Below are 18,920 nucleotides of genomic sequence, written 5' to 3'. Positions count from 1 at the left end.
GTTTTGTGCGTTAACTTAAAATTCTCTTTGGCAATAAATACATATAACAGAATATCTGAGCAAAACTATTATGGGGCATTTTGTTTCTTATGAATCACTTTCCCAGATGAAAGTGGAAAAGGAACTTTTTGCCATTGCAGTGGCTCCTTTGGCTGTTAGACCTCCATTCTAGCAATCATCTGGGTCTTTTACAGCTGACTTGGTAAATTAGATTTAGATAATATATTTTAACTGAATTATATCGCTTACACACATTTTTTGTAAAGATTTATTTATGCATACAAGAACCAGGGTACAGGTCAGAGGTGTGGGAGGGTGAGAGGAGTCACCAGAGACAGAGTGGGGAACAGAACAGGCAGACTGACTGAAATACACTGCTGAGGGGAGCAGCGGGCGAGACAGGAGAGGTCTGCCACGCCATGTGGGAATCTCTACGGCCGGCCGGGGATCGAACCTGCACTGCAGAGGCTGAAGACAGCTTCACAGTGCTGCGCTCTCTGCTGTGCCACCGGGGAGGCCCCAGCTTATGCACATATTTGGAGGGGAAGTAGCTCTGAAGTTAGCATCGGGGGTGTTCATATTATCACAGTGGAGTGGGGAGACTTGGAGGGAACTCTGGGGCCAGGGCAGTGTCATTGTCACTCCTCCTGTGCTCTTGGGAACATGGCTTACCTCTGAGCTCAGTTTCCTCACCTGCAGATGGTCCCTCTGTATGTTCCAAGGTTGGTGTAAGGATCAAATGAGATTCCTTGAAAGCAAGTTGTACGCTGAAAATAGCTACACAAATGTAAAGTGTAATTATTGTCAACATCATCCTTAGCAGTCAGCAAAACATTAAAAGCATATTCTACACTATAGTATTTTCATGTAAACCCTGAAGAGAGTGAACTTTTATAATACAAAAGGAGTCCAAAATGGAAGGCTTCGAAAGTACCTAATATTTTCTGTTCAAAATCAGAAGTCTGAGTTATTTTACACTAACTCGTCCAGGAAAATTTGCCTTGGCCTAATTTTCTGGCCTCCTGTGGTTATCACCATTTAAGTCAGTCCCTTTCCCATATGTCATGGCTTTAGCTTAAAATATTGAAATGACCTCATGCGTATTTCACCAGCACAGTTTACTGAAATGTGCAATTTCCATTGACTAGACGAGGCTGCATTGAATTTCAACGAGCCTAAGAAGAAAGGTTAGATCTGCAGCGGTCACGGGTGATTCTGTGATCGCACGGGGTTCAGTTCTGCACCCCCTCCCCATATTCAACTCAGAGAGAAAATATAGAACAGACTATAGCAGAAGTTCTGTTCTTAAGACAAATGTGATCAGGAAGGCAGGTTTTTGAATGCTTGAATTTTTCCATCTGGAGATGAGGCTGACACTGCCTAACCTTTACTGTGGGAATGTTTCCAGGGTCAATAAAAGCACAGCGAGTGAGACACATAGATCTTAAATTCAATCAGGAAATAGACTAACATCTGTGTAATATAAATAATGATGATACCACTCTGTCTTTGGACTGGTATTCGCAGATTCAATGGGTCATTTTTAGCACTGATTCTAGATTTAGTCTGTAAAATGTGAATTGTATTAACGTCATCCATTATAAACGCAGGGAAATGATCTTCTCTAGCAATCAAAGAAGTGAAATTTAAAGTCAAACTGAAACATCATTTTATATTTACCAAATGAGCAAGAAAACAAGTCAATGGGCTAATAAGTCCTCAGAACAGGCTCCCAGAGCTCTGAACCATGCAATTGAGGATGGAGTCCACGTGGTGGTGAGAGCTGGTGGTAAACTTGGGCAAACCGTCGAGCAGCCCTGTGTGGAATGGTTTGTTCTAGAGGGGTCAAGAACTACTAAACTATTCTCTGCAATAAGTGGGGGACATGAGAAGGGACTTTTTTATATTTCTTTATTTAATTTTAGGGGTATGGCCACCAGATGCAGTGCATAATTCTGGAATAGAATACAGGTGGATAAACCAGCTGTGAATTATGCTGGAATGAGTGTTAGAATATTAAGGATGGCTATTCATTTTCTTGGCTGTGATAATGATTTTTCCACATAGGAAAATGTTACTTTTCAGACATATCTCCTGAATTTTTTAAGGATGAAATTCCATGTCTGTGATTTACTTTTAATATTTCATCATCTTAAAATGCATAAAAAGGAACCCAGATATTACCTTAGGAATTTTTCATGCATATTTCCTTAGGAATTGTTCCTAAGGAGAAAAAAATCGATTTAAGATATAGAGAGATCTGCATGCAAAATGGAGATGAGTTAGAAACAACTTGAATGGTCAATGAAACGGGGCTATTAGGTGAATTAATTTAATTAAGATTAATTCAATAAGCTATGAGCTGTCATTTAAAAATGCTCAGTAAACTGCAAGCTGTCATTTAAAATTAGGCAAATTATGACAAACTTGAAAAATCACTCATGATACAATGCTAATTGAAAACATTAGAACATGAAATCACAGGTATTATTTGCATATCATGTGCATATGAAAATTGTTAAGTTAGTAAGATTGTTGGTATTCTATTTCCCATTTTCCCTTAAAGTAATCAATAAAAAAGTTATAAATATTAAAAAAATAAGACTAGAAAAGGGATGGCCGAAGTTGGAGGTTTTATAGATTCCCTGTCTCAGGAGCAACCTGCAACTACTCAGATGTTTCATTCCTTTTCTTTAGGACATTTTGGAGCTCCCGGGGAGCAAGGTTTACCTGGTATTCAAGGGCGCAAAGGACCCCCTGGAAACCCAGGACTGCCGGGTTCCTCTGGGCCACCAGGCTGTCCAGGTACTGTGAACAGAGTCTGGAACCTTCCCAGGCACTCGTGTATCTCCTGGTGTGTTGGAAAGAGCCATCCTTCAGCTGGACTTGGGTTTGACTCTGGCTTTACCCTTTTCCATGACTTTGGACAAGTCGCTTAAACTTACCTGTTCCTCACCTGTAAGTTGGAGGCAGTCTCAGGGTTAGTCTGGGGAAAACTAAGACAACACCTGGGAAGTGTGAAGCAGGTGCCAGGCCTTAATCTGATGGTCCAGCAGACAGAGGCTTCAGGTGTTCACCTTTAGGTGTTTTCTTTTCTCCTTTAGACTTAAGGCAAATTTCACACACGTGGTACATTTTTTTATTAATTAGTTTTTTTTTATATCACTGTTCATTTTGAAACAATATTTGCTTCTCCCACCCCCTCAGGTGGAGTCCCCATAGAGTTTCCTTCCCCAATGCACCCGTGCACCATCACCTCATCCCCTGTGCTCCTCCCTGGCTCCCTCTGATCCCTCTCCCTCCTCCTCCCCTGCAGGAGGTCTCTGATTTCTAATTGTCTGGTTTTGCTTTGTTGTGTTTTGTACTGTTGTTATTATTTTTTTTACACGGATGTCTTACTAGGCTTCCCTATATTCCTGCCATAAAAGAAACCATCCGGTATTTTTCTTTTTCCTTCTGGCTTATTTCACTGAGCATAATTCCTTCTAGCTCCATCCACATTGCTGCAGTTGGCATGATTTTATCTTTTTTGATTGTTGAATAATATTCCATTGTGTATATGTACCACATCTTCTTGATCCAGTCATCTATTTTTGGGTATTTGGGTTGGTTCCAGGTTTTACTTATTGTAAATGGTGCTGTAATAAACATAGGGGTACAGGTGGTCTTTTGAATCAATGTTTTTATGTCCTTTGGGTAGATCCCTAGTAGTGGAATTGCCGGATCATATGGTAGCTCCATTTTTAGTAGACTGAGGAACCTCCAGACAGCTTTCCCTAGTGGTTGGGCCAGTTTGCACTCGCACCAGCAATGTAGGAGTGTTCCTTTTTCTCCACATCCTCACCAACATTTGTTGTTGCTGGTTTTTTTGATATGTGCCATTCTCACTGGTAAGGTGGTATCTCAGTGTGGTTTTAATTTGCATTTTCCTGATGATAAGGGATGTTGAACATTTTTTCATATGCCTGTTGGCCATTTGCATTTCCTCTTTGGAGAAATGTCTTTTAAGTTCTTCTGCCCATTTCTTGGCTGGATTGTTTATTTTATTTTTGTTGAGTCCTGTGAGTTCTTTGCATATCATTGTGATCAGTCCCTTATCAGTTGGATGGAGTGCAAAGATTTTTTCCCAATCAGTGGGGTGTCTCTCCGTTTTGGTTAATGTCTCTTTTGCTGTACAGAAGTTTTCAGTTTGATATAATCCCAGGTGTTATCTTTTCCTTGACTATCTTCACTTTGGGTGATGAGTCTTTAAAGATGTTATTGCGATGACTTATATTTTCTTCTATATATTTTGTGGTTTCAGGTCTTACGTCCAGTTCTCCTATCCATTTTGAGTTTATTTTTGTGCATGGTGAGAGGTAGTGGTCTAGTTTCATTCTTTTGCATGACACACACAATACATTTGAAGGGCTCCCTTTCCTGCCCATTTGGAATAAAGCTAGAGTTTTAAGTGATAATTGGCATACTCAATAATTTAGACTTGTATTTTTCTCCCCTTGAGGTCAAGTCCAGATTTTCCCCTAGAGTTAGGAGGTCCAGAAAGAAAAATAAAACAATGTTCCTGTTACTCATCAGTTAGGTACTTCGGTGGTCTTCCTGGTTGATGTCACTCATGTGCATCTGGGTGTCTGCAGAACTCTCCTCTTCTCCTCAGGTCATCCAGGAATGCCTGGGCGGAAGGGACATCAAGGAGAAATGGGCGATCCTGGGCCAAGAGGTCTCATGGGGGACTCAGGGACAGCAGGTCTTCCAGGAGTAAAAGGTAAGTCAAAAGGAACACAAGGTCAAAGGCCTTCCAGCACCGGGGCAAGTTCTCAGTGTCTCACAGATGCCCGGGGGCCCCTGTTTGGGTCAAGGGTCTTTCCCACGGATGCCAGTAGCTCCTTCTAGTCTTTCTTATTCAGAGCTTCGGGCAGAGCTCGCCTAGTTCCTGCCCCACCTTCTCCTAGTGATAGCGCTGCTATCTGGTGTTTGTCCCCTAGTTCCATAGTGTTTTGACCTATGCATGTGTTCTTTTTAAAGAAAGATTTATGTATTTATTGTATAGAAGAGCCGGGGTGTAGGCCAGAGGTGCGGCAGGTGGGGGTGAAAGGAGTCACCAGAGACAGAGTGGGAAGCAGAACAGGTGGATATACTGAAATACACTGCTGAGGGGAGCAGCGGGAGACAGGAGAGGTCTGCTGTGCCATGTGGGTAGCTCCCTGGTCAGGGATTCAACTCAGGCCACAGTGGTGACAGCGCTGCAACTCAACCCCTAGGCCACCAGGAAGGCCCTATTCATGTATTCTCTCTCCACTTAGACTCCTGTTATGTCCTAGACGCTGTGTTAGACAGGAGGTACACAGTTTTGAAAGAAATAAAAACAACCAGACATGTTTCCTACCCTCATGGAGCTCACAGTTTAGCATGAAAGACAGTCATTAAAAATAGGTACGTAAATAAATATACATTTCTAACTGCGATGAATGGATGAGAAGAGAATAAGATGCTAAGGAGAAAGAATCATTAGTATTCATTATCTTTGTTAGATTCAATTTTTTTTTCCTATTTGAATTTTTTAGCCTTTTAAAGATAATAGTAGAGAGGTTATAATATACATCTGAATATTATATCATATCATATAATAATATATAACATAGCACAACATAATGCAATTTAATAAAATATATTATTTACAAATCTCATATCCCACTGTTCATCAATGGTACTTACTTTTCTTCATACCATTTCTTGTATTTTAGAAAAAGTATTTTTCCATGGGTACTTTGGGTGAACCGACATAAATGATGTTATCATGTTTGTTTAGAGATCTTTCTCACCAAATAGAATGATTTAAAAAAAATAAGGACCATTTGTACATCCTCAGCACCCAGTAGGTACCCAATAAGTCTGGAGGAAGTTATTATATTTATAATTTTATGAATAAATGAATGAATGAATAAACAAGTAGGCGAACGAGAACTGAGTTAGTAGCTATGAAGTTGAGGGTGTCTCCTAAATCAGCAGATGGAGCTGTGAGCCTTACTTGGTAGGTCCCCATAACCAAGCCCTTCTATTTCCTCCTCCCTCCTTTGCCTCCCACTAACCTTGAGTTCTTTGACTCATAAAAGTATACATTTTGGTAAAACAAAAAGTACCTCCTCTCAAAAGAGTTGGAAGCCTTTCCTTTTTGGCACAATTGTTTTATTGTTCTGAAAATCCAAGTGTCTTTCTACACTCATCTTTCCACCCATCTGCTGGCTGGCAAAGCCAGTTTTCCAGGGAGTAACATGGCACTATTACCAGATGTGGTCCTGTGGAGGAGGAGTCATTTATTTTGAAGAGATGAGACATTTCTATCTTTCTGTGTGCCCACCTAACCTGATGGGGAAAGTCCTCATCCCGGGACAAGCTATCTCTGTACCATTCTTTTCCCTCTTCATTGGCATTTTCAGTCCTGTGAAGTCCCTAGATTTGTCATAATGATCATTATTAAATGATAATTTTATTATTTGAAGAGTTTCTCTCATTTTTTGCCCATTTGCGGGCAATCCCTGAAGCCTTGGTGAAAGGAGTCCTTGGCACTTTTCTTGAGAGTCTACAAAATCAACTTGTTAAAGAACCAAAGAAAAGAAATGGGAAAAGAAATCATTTCCCCTTATTAACCGCTTGTGTTGTATCCCACGTCTCCCTGCTGCCCCCTCCACTTTAGTAAAACAGCTGGATTCCCGCGGTGTCTGGGCCTGCACACCCAGTTTCACACTGGCAGGCCTCATGCTTATGCTGATTCTTCCTTCCCTGGAAATAGTTTGCATGTACCCAAGAACTCCAGTTCGACCCGTTATTAGATGACTAAGAGTTAATGAATTTGGTTGAAAAACAGATTTACCCAAGAAAGTAATCTCCAGTTGCATCATAACTCTGTGCCACGAACGACTAAGGACTACACTTGTTAACATGAGAAAGAGAGTGAAGCTCAACCCAAGCCTGGCCTAGCGCAGACGCTGCTGCAGTCTCACCCCCTGGCCATGCAGTGACACTGTTCCACCGCAAACCACCCAGAGCAACGAGTCTTAAAACAAAGCAGTGGGATACATTCCTAAATTTTAAAACAGCTACAATGTAAACTCCTTGCTGCCGTTTATCATGCCGCTATAAAAATGAACCACACACCCGCAGAAACACTTTGAACAGAGAAACTAAATATTTGAAGTCTGTTTTAAATAAGTCAAAGGGACTGATTATCTTGTTTGAACAAACCAGCTGCTGAACTCCAAGTTGTTTGCTCTGCTACAACAAGCCATATGGATTCTGCGTCCTGCTTGTGTTCAGTCAGATTTAAACTTTAATTTAAACATATGCTCCAAATGGCTTGATTCCTAGATAGGAATTCTCAAGTACATGAGCCCTGTAAAAGGAAGACACTCGATCCCTAACTGGGCAAACTCATGTAAGGATGGAATCCTGGAGCCCCAGACACAGCTCGCTGCAGCATGACAAGTGTGAAGAATGTGGATTGGGTTATTTGGGCTGGCAGCAAGTAAAATGTTGCATAAGCAAAAAAAAAAAAAGCACCTTGAAATGTCTTTTATCAGAAAAGAAATGCTCTGCAGCTTAGAGCTGTGAAAAATTATAGAGGTTCTCCCCTCCCACTACACGAGTTTCCCCTCCTGTCCCGCCCCACAGCACTTACACCCTGAATGTAATTGCCCGGTTTGTTCTGTCAAGTCAGGATTGTTTCTTCCCTCCATCATCTCGTCAGTGCCTGTCACTAGGTGCATTTGGGATCTGAGGCTTCCTGGGTTAGGAGGCCATGTCTTATACTCTGTGTGTTCCCTTAGGAGGCACCTGCAAATAATAGAATTCAGTCTTATGTTAGAATCTGGTTTGATACTTTTTCAACTTGGTTCACTCATCCTCTGCAGCTGCAGTCACCTATGTTTCTCTTTCCCAGTCAGCTCTGGAGTTAGGGTGACCAGCTGTCCCTGTTAGCTTGGGCCTGAAGGGATCTCAGGACATAGAATTTTTTGTGTTCAAATTGGGAGAGTCCCCAGCAGACAGGGATGAAGTGGTCACCCTATTAAAAATAGAACCTGTCTAAAGGTCCCTGGGGTTGGAGAAGTATGTTCAGGCTTTACAACAGAAGGAAAACTCAGAGTGAGGGTCCAGTCACCCCGAGCTGACTGGCTAACACAGATGGCAGCTCCGATTGTGACTGGAGAGGGCCATGATTCTGAAGTGGGGGGCGTTGCCTGCCTGCTTTGAGACACGGTCTTAAATATGGCATGAAGCAGGAGGATGGCCCAGCGAGGTGAATAAAACTTCCTCATTACCAAGGAATGTGCTTTGTTAGCCTAATTGCCTCTCATCTGCACTGTATATATTTTATGCATGAACAACTTTCTGATTTAGAGATGGGATTGATAAAAAGCTTTCAGTAAAAAGGAAAAATTGCCCTTAAAAACCTACCCAGATGTAGCTGCATTCAGCTTGGGAAGATAACACTGGGTCAGATAAGGGTCGGCCAGTGCAACAATGGTGAGGGGTGGGACTGTGACAACCCAGGATCTGGACGTGTTGATGTGACAGTGGGGGCTTGGCAGAAGCCGAGACATCCCGCCCCCGAGTGCCACGTCCTCGGAGCCATCAATCATGGTGGCTGAAGCTGAAGATCCAAACACATTGAAATAGCAAAGTGATCTCAAAGAATTTATTATTTTTTCAGATAGATAGATGCCAATAAATATCCAGATTTGGCAGATAAAGAAGGTCTCTGTGTTCTTTTGGTGCAAACTTGAGACGTTGGCTCATACGTAGGGAAGAGGATTAGAAAATAAACGAAGCCAGAACTGTTAAAAGTAGCTAGGAAAGAAAAGCTTTAGGGAAAAGAAGGGCATCCTGCCCCCCTTTTATTATTTTTTTTGGTGCAAGAGAATATGTCTCATTTGCACCAATCTCAAGTTTAGATTTTAAAAATAGAATAACATCCATTTCAAGAGCTGATAATAAATAGAATGGAACCAACTAACTGGTCCTTTTCTGTTCAGTCCACAGAGGACTTCTTTAATGAATAGAGAGTAATTAGCACTTGAATTATTTCTATACAAATGGATTCTTCTAATTCCCCACATCGCATTCATCCATCCTATCAATCTATCAGAGAAGGCCCTGACTTGAGATGGGAACTGTAGCACGTCTTTTTAAAGCTCCTCTCCACCTTCTCAATCCCTCTCCCTCCCTGTTCAACATCTCTGCTCCTGCATTCACTCGCTCATTCAACAAACATATTGAAAACTAAATGTGTTCACATTGGGATATATGCTAAATGTGGGGGAGGAAAAGGCTGATGGGACTTGGTCTTGCCCTCAAAAAATTTGCCCAAAGTCCTAAAGTCAGTCAGTTATCCAAAGACTTGATTGTTGTATATGTTGGATGAGCAACAGCATAAGGGCCTGGAGGAATGCTGTGTGTCGGGGTGGGTGAGCGCACGTCTGTGTGTTGGTCACATAAACTGAGAAGGTTTTTATCACAAATTTGAAGCATGTGACCGGAAACTGAATGAACAACTGGCTTTTAGCCTTGGATGGGATAGAACAGCTGCAGGATGGAGGATCCATTCATGGAATAGGAGGTTACCAGGCTTGACCAGGGGCTAAGGAGTTTCTTTCCCCCAAACCAATCAGTTGAATAAGACATGTTTGAAGCACCCAAGTGACGTTGTGTGCTTATTAGTTATGTCCCTCCTTATTTCCCTCTTACCTTCCCTCTTTTCTCTCTATGCTTTCCCTCTAGATCTATGTATTTACATATTACAAATATATATTTCAAATATTTCAGTTCTATAAGTAACTTATAATTGAAGTGTTAATTGTATATATTAAAATGGTATCTATTACAAATATGGTATAAATATTGATGTTATAAATGTATATATGTATAAACCTATAGATTTATAGGTGTCCAGTGAGAAGTAAATTTGGTAAATGACTCCTTAAAGAATAATCCTGATGTCTGACAAGATCTTGACAGAAGAGGAAGGCATCAATGAGATATATCTAGTTATAGAGACTGGAGTTTTCAATGATTAACATGAAATAAATTTAGCTTCTGTAAAGTAGCATCAGAATGGTTCTTCCCCAATGAAGTGGTTACAAATGTAGTCAAACATGACCTGAGGCGTGTTCTTTCAGAATAGCACAGTGCTTGAAAACAGAAATTAGGTAGGATATGAATTCTCCAGTATGCCACAGGCCCCACCCACCCTTATTGTCTTACTACATTTGCCTGACTAGATCTGAAGAAATTAGCACTAGCAGACCATGGCAGAGTAAAAAGATCCTGAGCCAGGGATGAAGAAGCCTGAGTTTGCTCCTGTCCAATCTCTTTCTTCATCTAATATGATTTCATTGTCATCAAATCAAGGGTCACTTCTTTTTTTAATTCATTTTTTTCTTTTATACATTTTTTACATCATTTTCATTTTTGCACAATGCATGCATTTTCCTCTTGGTTATAGTCCCCATACAATTCCCACCCCCCTTGCTTTGATCCTACTCCCTCCTCCCGCCAAACCCCCACCCTGTAGCATATCTCTGGTTTATAGTTGCTTGCTGATTTTGATTTTTACTTTATTATAATTAGGTTTTTTCCTGGTCCTTTATTTAGATTTTCTAAATTCCTGCTATGAGTGAGACCATCCGGTATTTTTCTTTGTCTTTCTGCCATATTTCTCTGAGCATGATCCCTTTCAGCTCCATCCATGTTGCTGCAAATTGCATGAGTTTTATCTTTTTTGATTGCTGAGTAATATTCCATTATGTATATGTACCACATCTTCTTGATCCAGTCATCTGTTTTGGGGCATTTGGGTTGTTTCCATAGCTTAGCTATTGTAAATAGTGCTGCTATAAACACAAGGGTGCAGGTGCCCTTTGGAATTAATATTTCTGTGTCCTTTGGGTAAATACCTAGGATTGCTGCATCATATGGAAGCTCCATCTTTAGCAGGTTGAAGAATCGCCACACAGCTTTCATAGTGGTTGGACCAGTTTGCACTCCCACCAGCAGTGCAGGAGAGTTCCTTTTTCTTCACATCCTCTCCAACATTTGTTGTTGCTAGTTTTTTTCATATGTGCCATTCTCACTGGTGTAAGGTGGTATCTCATGGTAGTTTTGATTTGCATTTCCCTGATGACAAGTGATGTTGAACATTTTTTTATATGCCTGTTGCCCATTTGTATTTCCCTTTTGGAGAAGTTTCTTTTTAGCTCTTCTGCCCAATTTTGACTGGATTATTTACTTTGTTTTGTTGAGTCTCATCAGTTCTTTGTATATTTTTGTGATCAGTCCTGTATCATTAGTGTTGTGTGCAAAAGTTTTCTCCCAATCGGTGGGGTGTCTCTTTGTTTTTGTTATTGTCTCTTTTGCTGTACAGAAGCTCTTTAATTTGATGTAGTCCCAGCTGTTTACCTTTGCCTTCACTATCACTGCTTTGGGTGATGTGTCTGTAAAGATGTTACTGAGGTGTATGTCATGTAGTGTTTCACGTATATTTCCTTCCATATATTTTATGGTTTCAGGTCTTATGTCTAGTTCTTTAATCCATTTTGAGTTGGCTTTTGTGCATGGTGTGAGGTAGTAGTCAAGCTTCATTCTTTTGCATGTAGTGAAAGGGTCACTTCTTATACCAAGATTCAGTAATTCTAGACTGGTGAGAATTCTGTGTCTCATTGGAAGAAGAGATGATCATGGTAGGGTCATAAATCAACAGTTGTACCAAAAAAAAAGTGCTTTAAGCTGTCTTAGCAGAAAATATCCATTAAATGAATTTGTTAAATAATAACCACTGGCATGGACTAGGCCCTGATGATGACCTCTAGACTGTGGGATCTTACTGTGCCCTCAGAAAAGGACAGAGCCTAGCAGGTGGGGCCAGTGAACTTCAGTGCCTGGTCTTCCCTGAGGGTCACGGGCCTGTGATTTATTTCAGGTCCCGCTGGGCCACCAGGCCTGAATGGCCTGCATGGCTTAAAGGGTCAGAAAGGAACTAAAGGTGCTGCAGGTAAGAGGAAACATTTTCTTTCTTACTTTCTTTTTTAAGATTTTATTTTTATTTATTCATGCATACCAGAACTGGGGTCTAGGCCAGTTGTGGGGGGTGGGAGGATTGGCCAGAGACAGAGTGGGGAGCAGAACAGGCAGATCTACTGAAATACGCTGCTGAGGGGAGCAATGAGGAGACAAGAGAGGTCCGCTGTGCCACATGGGTAGCTCCCTGACTGGGGCTCAAATTCATGCAGCAGTGGATGTGGAGAGCTTGATAGTGCTGAGACTTTCCCTGTACCAGCAGAGAAGCCCAAGAGGAAACATTTTCAAGAAACTGAGCTGCTGTCAGTAGACTATGAGCTGCCCCAGTGTCCTCTCACTTTACAAGATTGGGGCTTCAAAACTAAGAAAATGGATTAGCTATGAGATACAGATTGATTGGAACATTTTTTTTTTTTTTTGCTGAATATGACTTTTATATAAAAATGCCATTTGAGAATATTCTAAAAAGGAATGACTGGTTGCAGGGCCTTTTGTTGATACTGCTTGGAACTGTCTATTGAAATGCTCTGAATAATTGCTTAGGTGGAGTTAAATTTCAAAATGTTATGAATAACAAATAAATAGTTGGGTTTCTTTTTTGTATTGTTTTAAGTGTAGTCATGCCAAGCACAACCACGTGGCTCTAATTAGTGCTTTTAGCATCCCTCAAATAGCCTGCTGCTAAAACAAATTACCTGAACAAATTGCTGTTATTTTTATATCACAAATAGGCTGATCATCAACAACTGCATTTTAACTTATTTCATTATTTTAATACAGTGCACATTTGTTTCTCAGACAAATAGCTCACAATCAGACAAAGTAGCTGAAATCAAACAGGAGGATTTGAGGGACCCAGGGGAAGGAGTTGACTTGGTGCTAGTAGGTTTGAATAACTGTTGAAAAGAGACAAAATCTTGACTCAGTTTGGAAAATCAAGAAGTCATTTAGGTCACCTAGGATTCCTCTCGCGGCTCTTCCAAATAGTCTGCTAAAATCTGTGTCCCTTCTAAGACACCAGTGGTGTCCTCAGTCCACATGAAAATCCACATGAGTTCTACTTATCCACCAGTTTCCACCTTGACTTTCAAACCAGTTCATTCATATTACTTATTGTTGGATCTAACTTATTTTCACTCTCCCTCATAGAGGTTGGAGGGTGAGTCACTCAGCTGTTATTTCTTAAACCTGGCAATCACAATAAACACCTGTGGTTGACTGGTGTGTTGGTGCCAGGAGAGTAAATGGAGCCAGGGAGATCGTGCAGTCAGTGGTTGCTCTCAACAGAACCAGCTGTCTTGCCACGCCCCAATTTGGAAGTAGTTCCTTTCCAGGCACCTCGGCAGACTCTGTGCTAATGCTCTTTTCCTTGTTATCTTCATTAAGGTTTGCATGCAATAGGCCCACCTGGCCCAATGGGGACACCAGGGTTGAAAGGAGATCCAGGAGACCGAGGAAGCCCAGGCATTTCTCCTCCAGGTCCATTTGGAGAAAAAGGCCCCCCCGGGCCCCCAGGTGAGAAAAAGCATGCATTTTGCTCCTCTGTCAATAGCTAAGTCCACGCTTCCCAGACATAATGAGACTAGTGTCTGAATTTGTTCCTCAGGCAGACGTGGGCCACCTGGTCCCAAAGGTGCGAGAGGAAGAGCTCCGGAGGGTGATATTCCTCACCCAGGTCCACCTGGAGATCAGGGACCTCCCGGCCTCAGTGGTCCAAGAGGTAAGAGAAAGTCAGAGCCAAGGATGGGGGTGGGTGCTCCTTTTCTTAGATGCCTCCAGCTCTGCAGGGAGGTGGCACGTTGGCAGGCCCATCAGTTTGGTGGATGGAGAGGTGGGTAGTGATGGGCCCTCAGGACCATGCCCAGGACCAGAGCAACCTTGTTACAATTCCAGCCCACTCTTGTCTGGGGGTACAGGTGCTGACTCAGAGCAAGACTTCCCCTTGGCTTGATGATGACCACAGTCTCAAAGGCGGCTTGCAGGAGGGAGTCCTATCTGCTTTGTTGGTCTCTAGCCCCTGCCACATGGACCACTGCCACTAGCCCAGAGTGGCTGGATGCAGGCCTGGAAGGTCACGGAAACATGACCTTCATGTGCTTCTGACAGTACACTTTGTCCCTCTCATCACTTCTCAGAGACAGACCACCCAAGACAATATCAGACAAAACAGGGTCAGACTGGAGCTGATCAGGGGGTGGGAAGAGCATGGCTCCGTGCAGTCTCGTTGTAAACAGATCACCGCCTTCCTACTAGAGCTCTTCTAAGTGACAAACCCACTGTCCTTAAAACCCTAGGGCTTTTGTAAAGGTGGGATTCAAATGTCATATAATTTTATATTGTAGAAAATAAAAGTAATTAAAATGTGCTAATAAATATAGAATTTAAATAGGAGAAGTTAAAACAGTAAAATAGAATTTGGGCTCAACCCCTATGTTTAGATACTTGGTTTCAAACAGGATCATAAATTTAATTGAATGAATATTTCTTTCCATCAACCACTCTTTCTCAAAAGCCTCTCACCAACGTGCCTGTGTATCTGTATATCTATCCATCCATCTGTCCATCTTCCACCCATCCTCCCATCCATCCAACCACCCAACTTACCTACCATCCTATCCATCCATCCACCCACGCATCCATCCATCTATTCACTTACCCACTTTCCATCCATCCATCCATCCAAAGCAGTGGGATGGCAATGTAAATATAATCATAAGCTGATAATTCCAGAAGGAATGACTCTGAAGGGAGGAGAGACAATGTTCTTTTTGTTTAACAGCAACTGAAGACCACACAATTTCTCAACTGGTTCTTTGAGACATACTCTTTCATTTCTGATAATACTGACTCTTTTATTCTTTGAATTCCCTCTATTCCTGGTTTGCAAACCATTAAGTTACTTTCCTTAAGAAGCACTCAGGCAGGCAGCATGCATTTGTCTTTAAAGAGTCTTTTTACCTCTTCCCTGTGGCAGGAACTCCTGGGCCTCCAGGTCCCCCTGGGAGTGTTGACCTTCAAAAAGGGGAACCAGGTGACTGTGGTTTGCCGGGGCCACCTGGCCCCCCAGGTCCACCGGGCCCTCCAGGACACAAAGGCTTCCCAGGATGTGATGGACAAGATGGCCAGAAAGGTAAAAATTCAAGTTGTTCCTTAAATAGTACAGAAGACTCTCCATGTCTTTCCTTGAAGGTGCTGGGATGCTGTGCCACTGGGAGGTAATTCCTACTTCCTATGGAAACAGTGACTGCATTTCCAAAATGTCCTGATATGCCCAGAGTCTTAGAGTTTGGGTAAAAGAGGGACAAGTAAAAAGAAGAAATAAGTTCATCTTATGTGACACTTGTTTCTCTTTTAGATCAGAACTGATAAACAGAAATATAATGCAAGCTACAAATATTATTCAAACATGCGGCAGTCACATTAAAAAAATAAACAAGTGAAAATAACATTCGTACTTTATCTTATTTAATGTAACATATTCAAATATTATTTTAGCATATAATTAACATAGATAATCAATGGGATTTTCAGGGCTGGCTGTACAAACCTAGCTCCGCTCTCAAAGAAGACGTGTCTTTGAAGTCCAGTCTATGTTTTACAGTAAAAGCACAAGTCAGTTTGGACTCGTCAATTTCAAGGTCCAAGGGTTGCATGTGATTAGTGGGTTTTGTATTGGGCAGGTGTTTTAGACTGCTGACTGCTCTTTGATATTCACGAAAGTCCCCACTATTGAATTTCTTCCATCATTAAAAGCTATTTTATTTTTAATTAATTTTTTATCTAACTGCTAATATTAAGGGATACTAGATTTTGGTCTCTAAGATTTCAGAGAATTATTAGGTTCACAGAACTTTTTTTTTTTTGAGGAAGGACCAATAATGATTATCCATTTTAACCCTCTGATGCTATATATAAATAAGACTTCTGGATACTAAAGAAGGAAATGTTCAAGTTTTCTGGAACCAAATAACTAGCAACCTGCCTGACTTCAGAATCAAATGTGAAATAAGGCAAAATATTAGGGTAGAGGCGAGATCAAAATTATAATGGGGCTGTCATGACTAGAGTGCCAATGACATCCCTGGAATTGTGCAGGGCACAACCTGTACAACAGTGCCCAAAATCTCTCTTTACCTTTATTAGCAATAAAATCAATTTTAAGGAATCTGTATGTATGTGGGGTTCCAATTATTGAACCCCAGAATTGGAAAGACATGCTAGCACTCTAGTCACCAAGAGAAGGGGGGAGGCTAGTGATACAACCTTGTTCCTCTTCTAATAATTCACCAGATGTTACCCTAGAGAATGAGCCCCCACCCGGGAATAAACTTCAAGATTGGGAAAATATCAAACTATATAAATATTAGTGACTTACCAAAGTTATAAATATTGGTGGAGCCCTAATCCTGCTTCTTAACTCCCATGGCAGTGGGCAGGAGGAGGCAGCGTGCTTCCCTGTGAGAAGGCACAGGAAGTGTCCTCAGTTTACTGCTTCATACAAATGAGACACCTACAATAACTGTAGTGAACAAAGCTGGACAGTGCCCACTCTTACTAGGTATCGTGTCTTACAGGGAAAGCCAGGTTTTCACTCTAACTGATGTACCAATCCGAATGTGTGTTCCGAGTGAAGGGATCTTTTCTGTAGCAGCTTGTCACTAAGTAACCGAACTTCGGCCGGGATTCCTGGGAAGGCTTCCTGGAGGAAGTGAGGCTTGATGACCTCTACAGAATGGGGAGACTTCATGGATGGAAAAGAAAAGAGGAACAGAGTGTGTGAGGAACTAAATGACTGGGGTGCCTGGAACAGAGTGAGGAAGAGAGCCGGCACTCAGGGCTGGGAGACAGGCTGTCCTCGGGTAGCAAAGCACCTTTCCTTAGTTTCCCTTCCGCCCCAGCCCTTTGTCTACAGAGGAAACCCCGGATCACGGGTTTTGCATTGTAATTTAGTTTTCTCTTGGTTGTGAAATCGTTTCCCTTGGTTGTGTTCATGGGTCACCATTTCCTTCAGACAGAGGCAGCTCATCTCAGCCTGACAGAAAACAGTGAGAGATGAACATGGACTCCCAGGCAGACTTTGTCCTGCTTTTTGTTGGGGGAACTTCCGAATGCAGTCAAGCCTTCATTGTCTATATATGGCTCCATTCCAGTGCCCTCAATTTAATGTGTTCCTTTTAGGACCAATGGGATTCCCGGGACCGCAGGGGCCACAGGGAACTCTGGGGCCCCAGGGAGAGAAGGGTTTACCTGGATCTCCAGGCATTCGAGGGCCCCCAGGCCCCCCAGGTAAGCTTCTCCATGTAGCTGCCTCTACATGTCATCCTCGATGATGGTCATCTTCCAGGAAGCCATTAAATTATTCTGAAGTTACCAACAAATTCTTATGAGCTAAGTCCTTTCTGAAACAAAAATTATATTTGTTGCAAAGTATTGTGTTTCATGTATTAATATTTATGATCAGAGTCAGTAAGATTAGGAGTCGATTTTACATCTAATGTTCCTTAGGGTAAATATAACTCTGGGTTCCCTCACACAAGAGGCAGACTGATTTGATTCTTCTATGTGAGGGTTGTAGAGTCAATTTCTGTCTCTGAATTCCCATTGATTTACCTAGATCTTTTTATTTAATTTTTTTTCTGGAAGGTACATTAGTTCTTATGAAAAGTTACTCAATTTAAGCTCCAGAGACAACATGTTTTCATTGGAGGGTCAGAGTTAGCCAAGGCTGAGCTGGAAAGGAGACAGACACACATCTGAGATGGACAGGAGGAATGTCTTTCACAATCCCAGGTCAATATCATGGTAATGTGGGGTCCACCTGGACTCGTCTAGTCTCCTAAGTTTGCAGGTTAGTTTCGGAGGCATAAACAAGGTGTGTGATGGGCCAGGTACACTTGGCTTCACCTTCTCTTTCTTTCTGTGCACAGTGTCTAAACCTGGGCAAGTTCATATGGAATTTGCAGAAAGCTTCAAATACACAGAATTTCTATATACGTTGAATTTCTATATACGTTCTATATAAGTTGATTAAGAAATCAACTTGGACTTTCTTGTTAGGAGCATCAAAGTGGACTTTTTATGTAAATAAGCTACTGTCATTCCACTTGCTTTTGAAGCTGTGCTCAAATGATTATTGATGTTCTCGAACAATCCATTTCACTTTTGTCCTAATTCACACATTTAAATCTCTTTCCACCATATGAAAACGTGTGGCTTCTTCAATTGAGCTTTGAATCTCTGCAGGTTCCAAAGGTAAGCATAACTGTGAATAATTTCCTCTAAATCTTGTTTCCAGTCATTTCTGCACTTGCCTTTTTTCTCTGTATTTGTGACTTAAACTTCGTCACACTTTCACAGATGGGGTGCCGCAATTATGTTAGGTTCTATTGCCTTTGCATCCTCGTTACAGTTAAAGTAACCCCATATTAGAGTGTCCTGATGCCAAGCCTCATTATAGGTTGTCAAGACAGTGTACATGCCTAGCTTATGTAATTTCAATTCTAGCATGGAGTATGAGAGCTTTCTCTGTCAAATGCTGCTGCACATACCAGTGTAGTTTCTTTCATAAATTCTACAACATAAATACATTGGACACCCTTAAAATAATCAGTATCAACAACATAAAAAGATCAGTCCTTAACCCAGTATGGGGCTGGGACAAGCCTTCCTATCCCACCCAAAGTCCATTTTCAGAGGGCAGATTTCATTGTGTTAAAAAGAAAATGTCATTCTTCTTTTCAACTAATTGTTCTCTTCATTCTCCACAATGCCAGAGCAATATATTATTTTGTGCCTGGCATGTTCAAAGAGAATAAAAATAATTTCAAAAGAAGAAAAGAAAAATTAGGAATTTT

At 41.5% G+C, this 18,920-nt stretch overlaps 1 protein-coding gene across 1 annotated transcript in view; it reads left to right on the top strand.

The window, feature by feature from the left end:
• The window catches only part of COL4A4 (collagen type IV alpha 4 chain), a 108,146-nt gene that overhangs the window by 73,692 nt on the left and 15,534 nt on the right, over positions 1–18,920 (top strand). Inside the window, exons 37-43 of the mRNA XM_054700121.1 lie at positions 2,698–2,805; positions 4,655–4,762; positions 11,969–12,040; positions 13,453–13,581; positions 13,673–13,786; positions 15,041–15,196; positions 17,245–17,352. Coding sequence (XP_054556096.1) covers positions 2,698–2,805; positions 4,655–4,762; positions 11,969–12,040; positions 13,453–13,581; positions 13,673–13,786; positions 15,041–15,196; positions 17,245–17,352 — 795 coding nt within the window. The remainder of the gene's footprint in view (positions 1–2,697; positions 2,806–4,654; positions 4,763–11,968; positions 12,041–13,452; positions 13,582–13,672; positions 13,787–15,040; positions 15,197–17,244; positions 17,353–18,920) is intronic.

Source organism: Talpa occidentalis, unplaced genomic scaffold (assembly GCF_014898055.3).
Source record: "Talpa occidentalis isolate TD23 unplaced genomic scaffold, MPIMG_talOcc4v2.1 talOcc4.3, whole genome shotgun sequence".
Classification (NCBI taxonomy): domain Eukaryota; kingdom Metazoa; phylum Chordata; class Mammalia; order Eulipotyphla; family Talpidae; genus Talpa; species Talpa occidentalis.
This window is presented reverse-complemented; position numbering and strand designations above follow the sequence as displayed.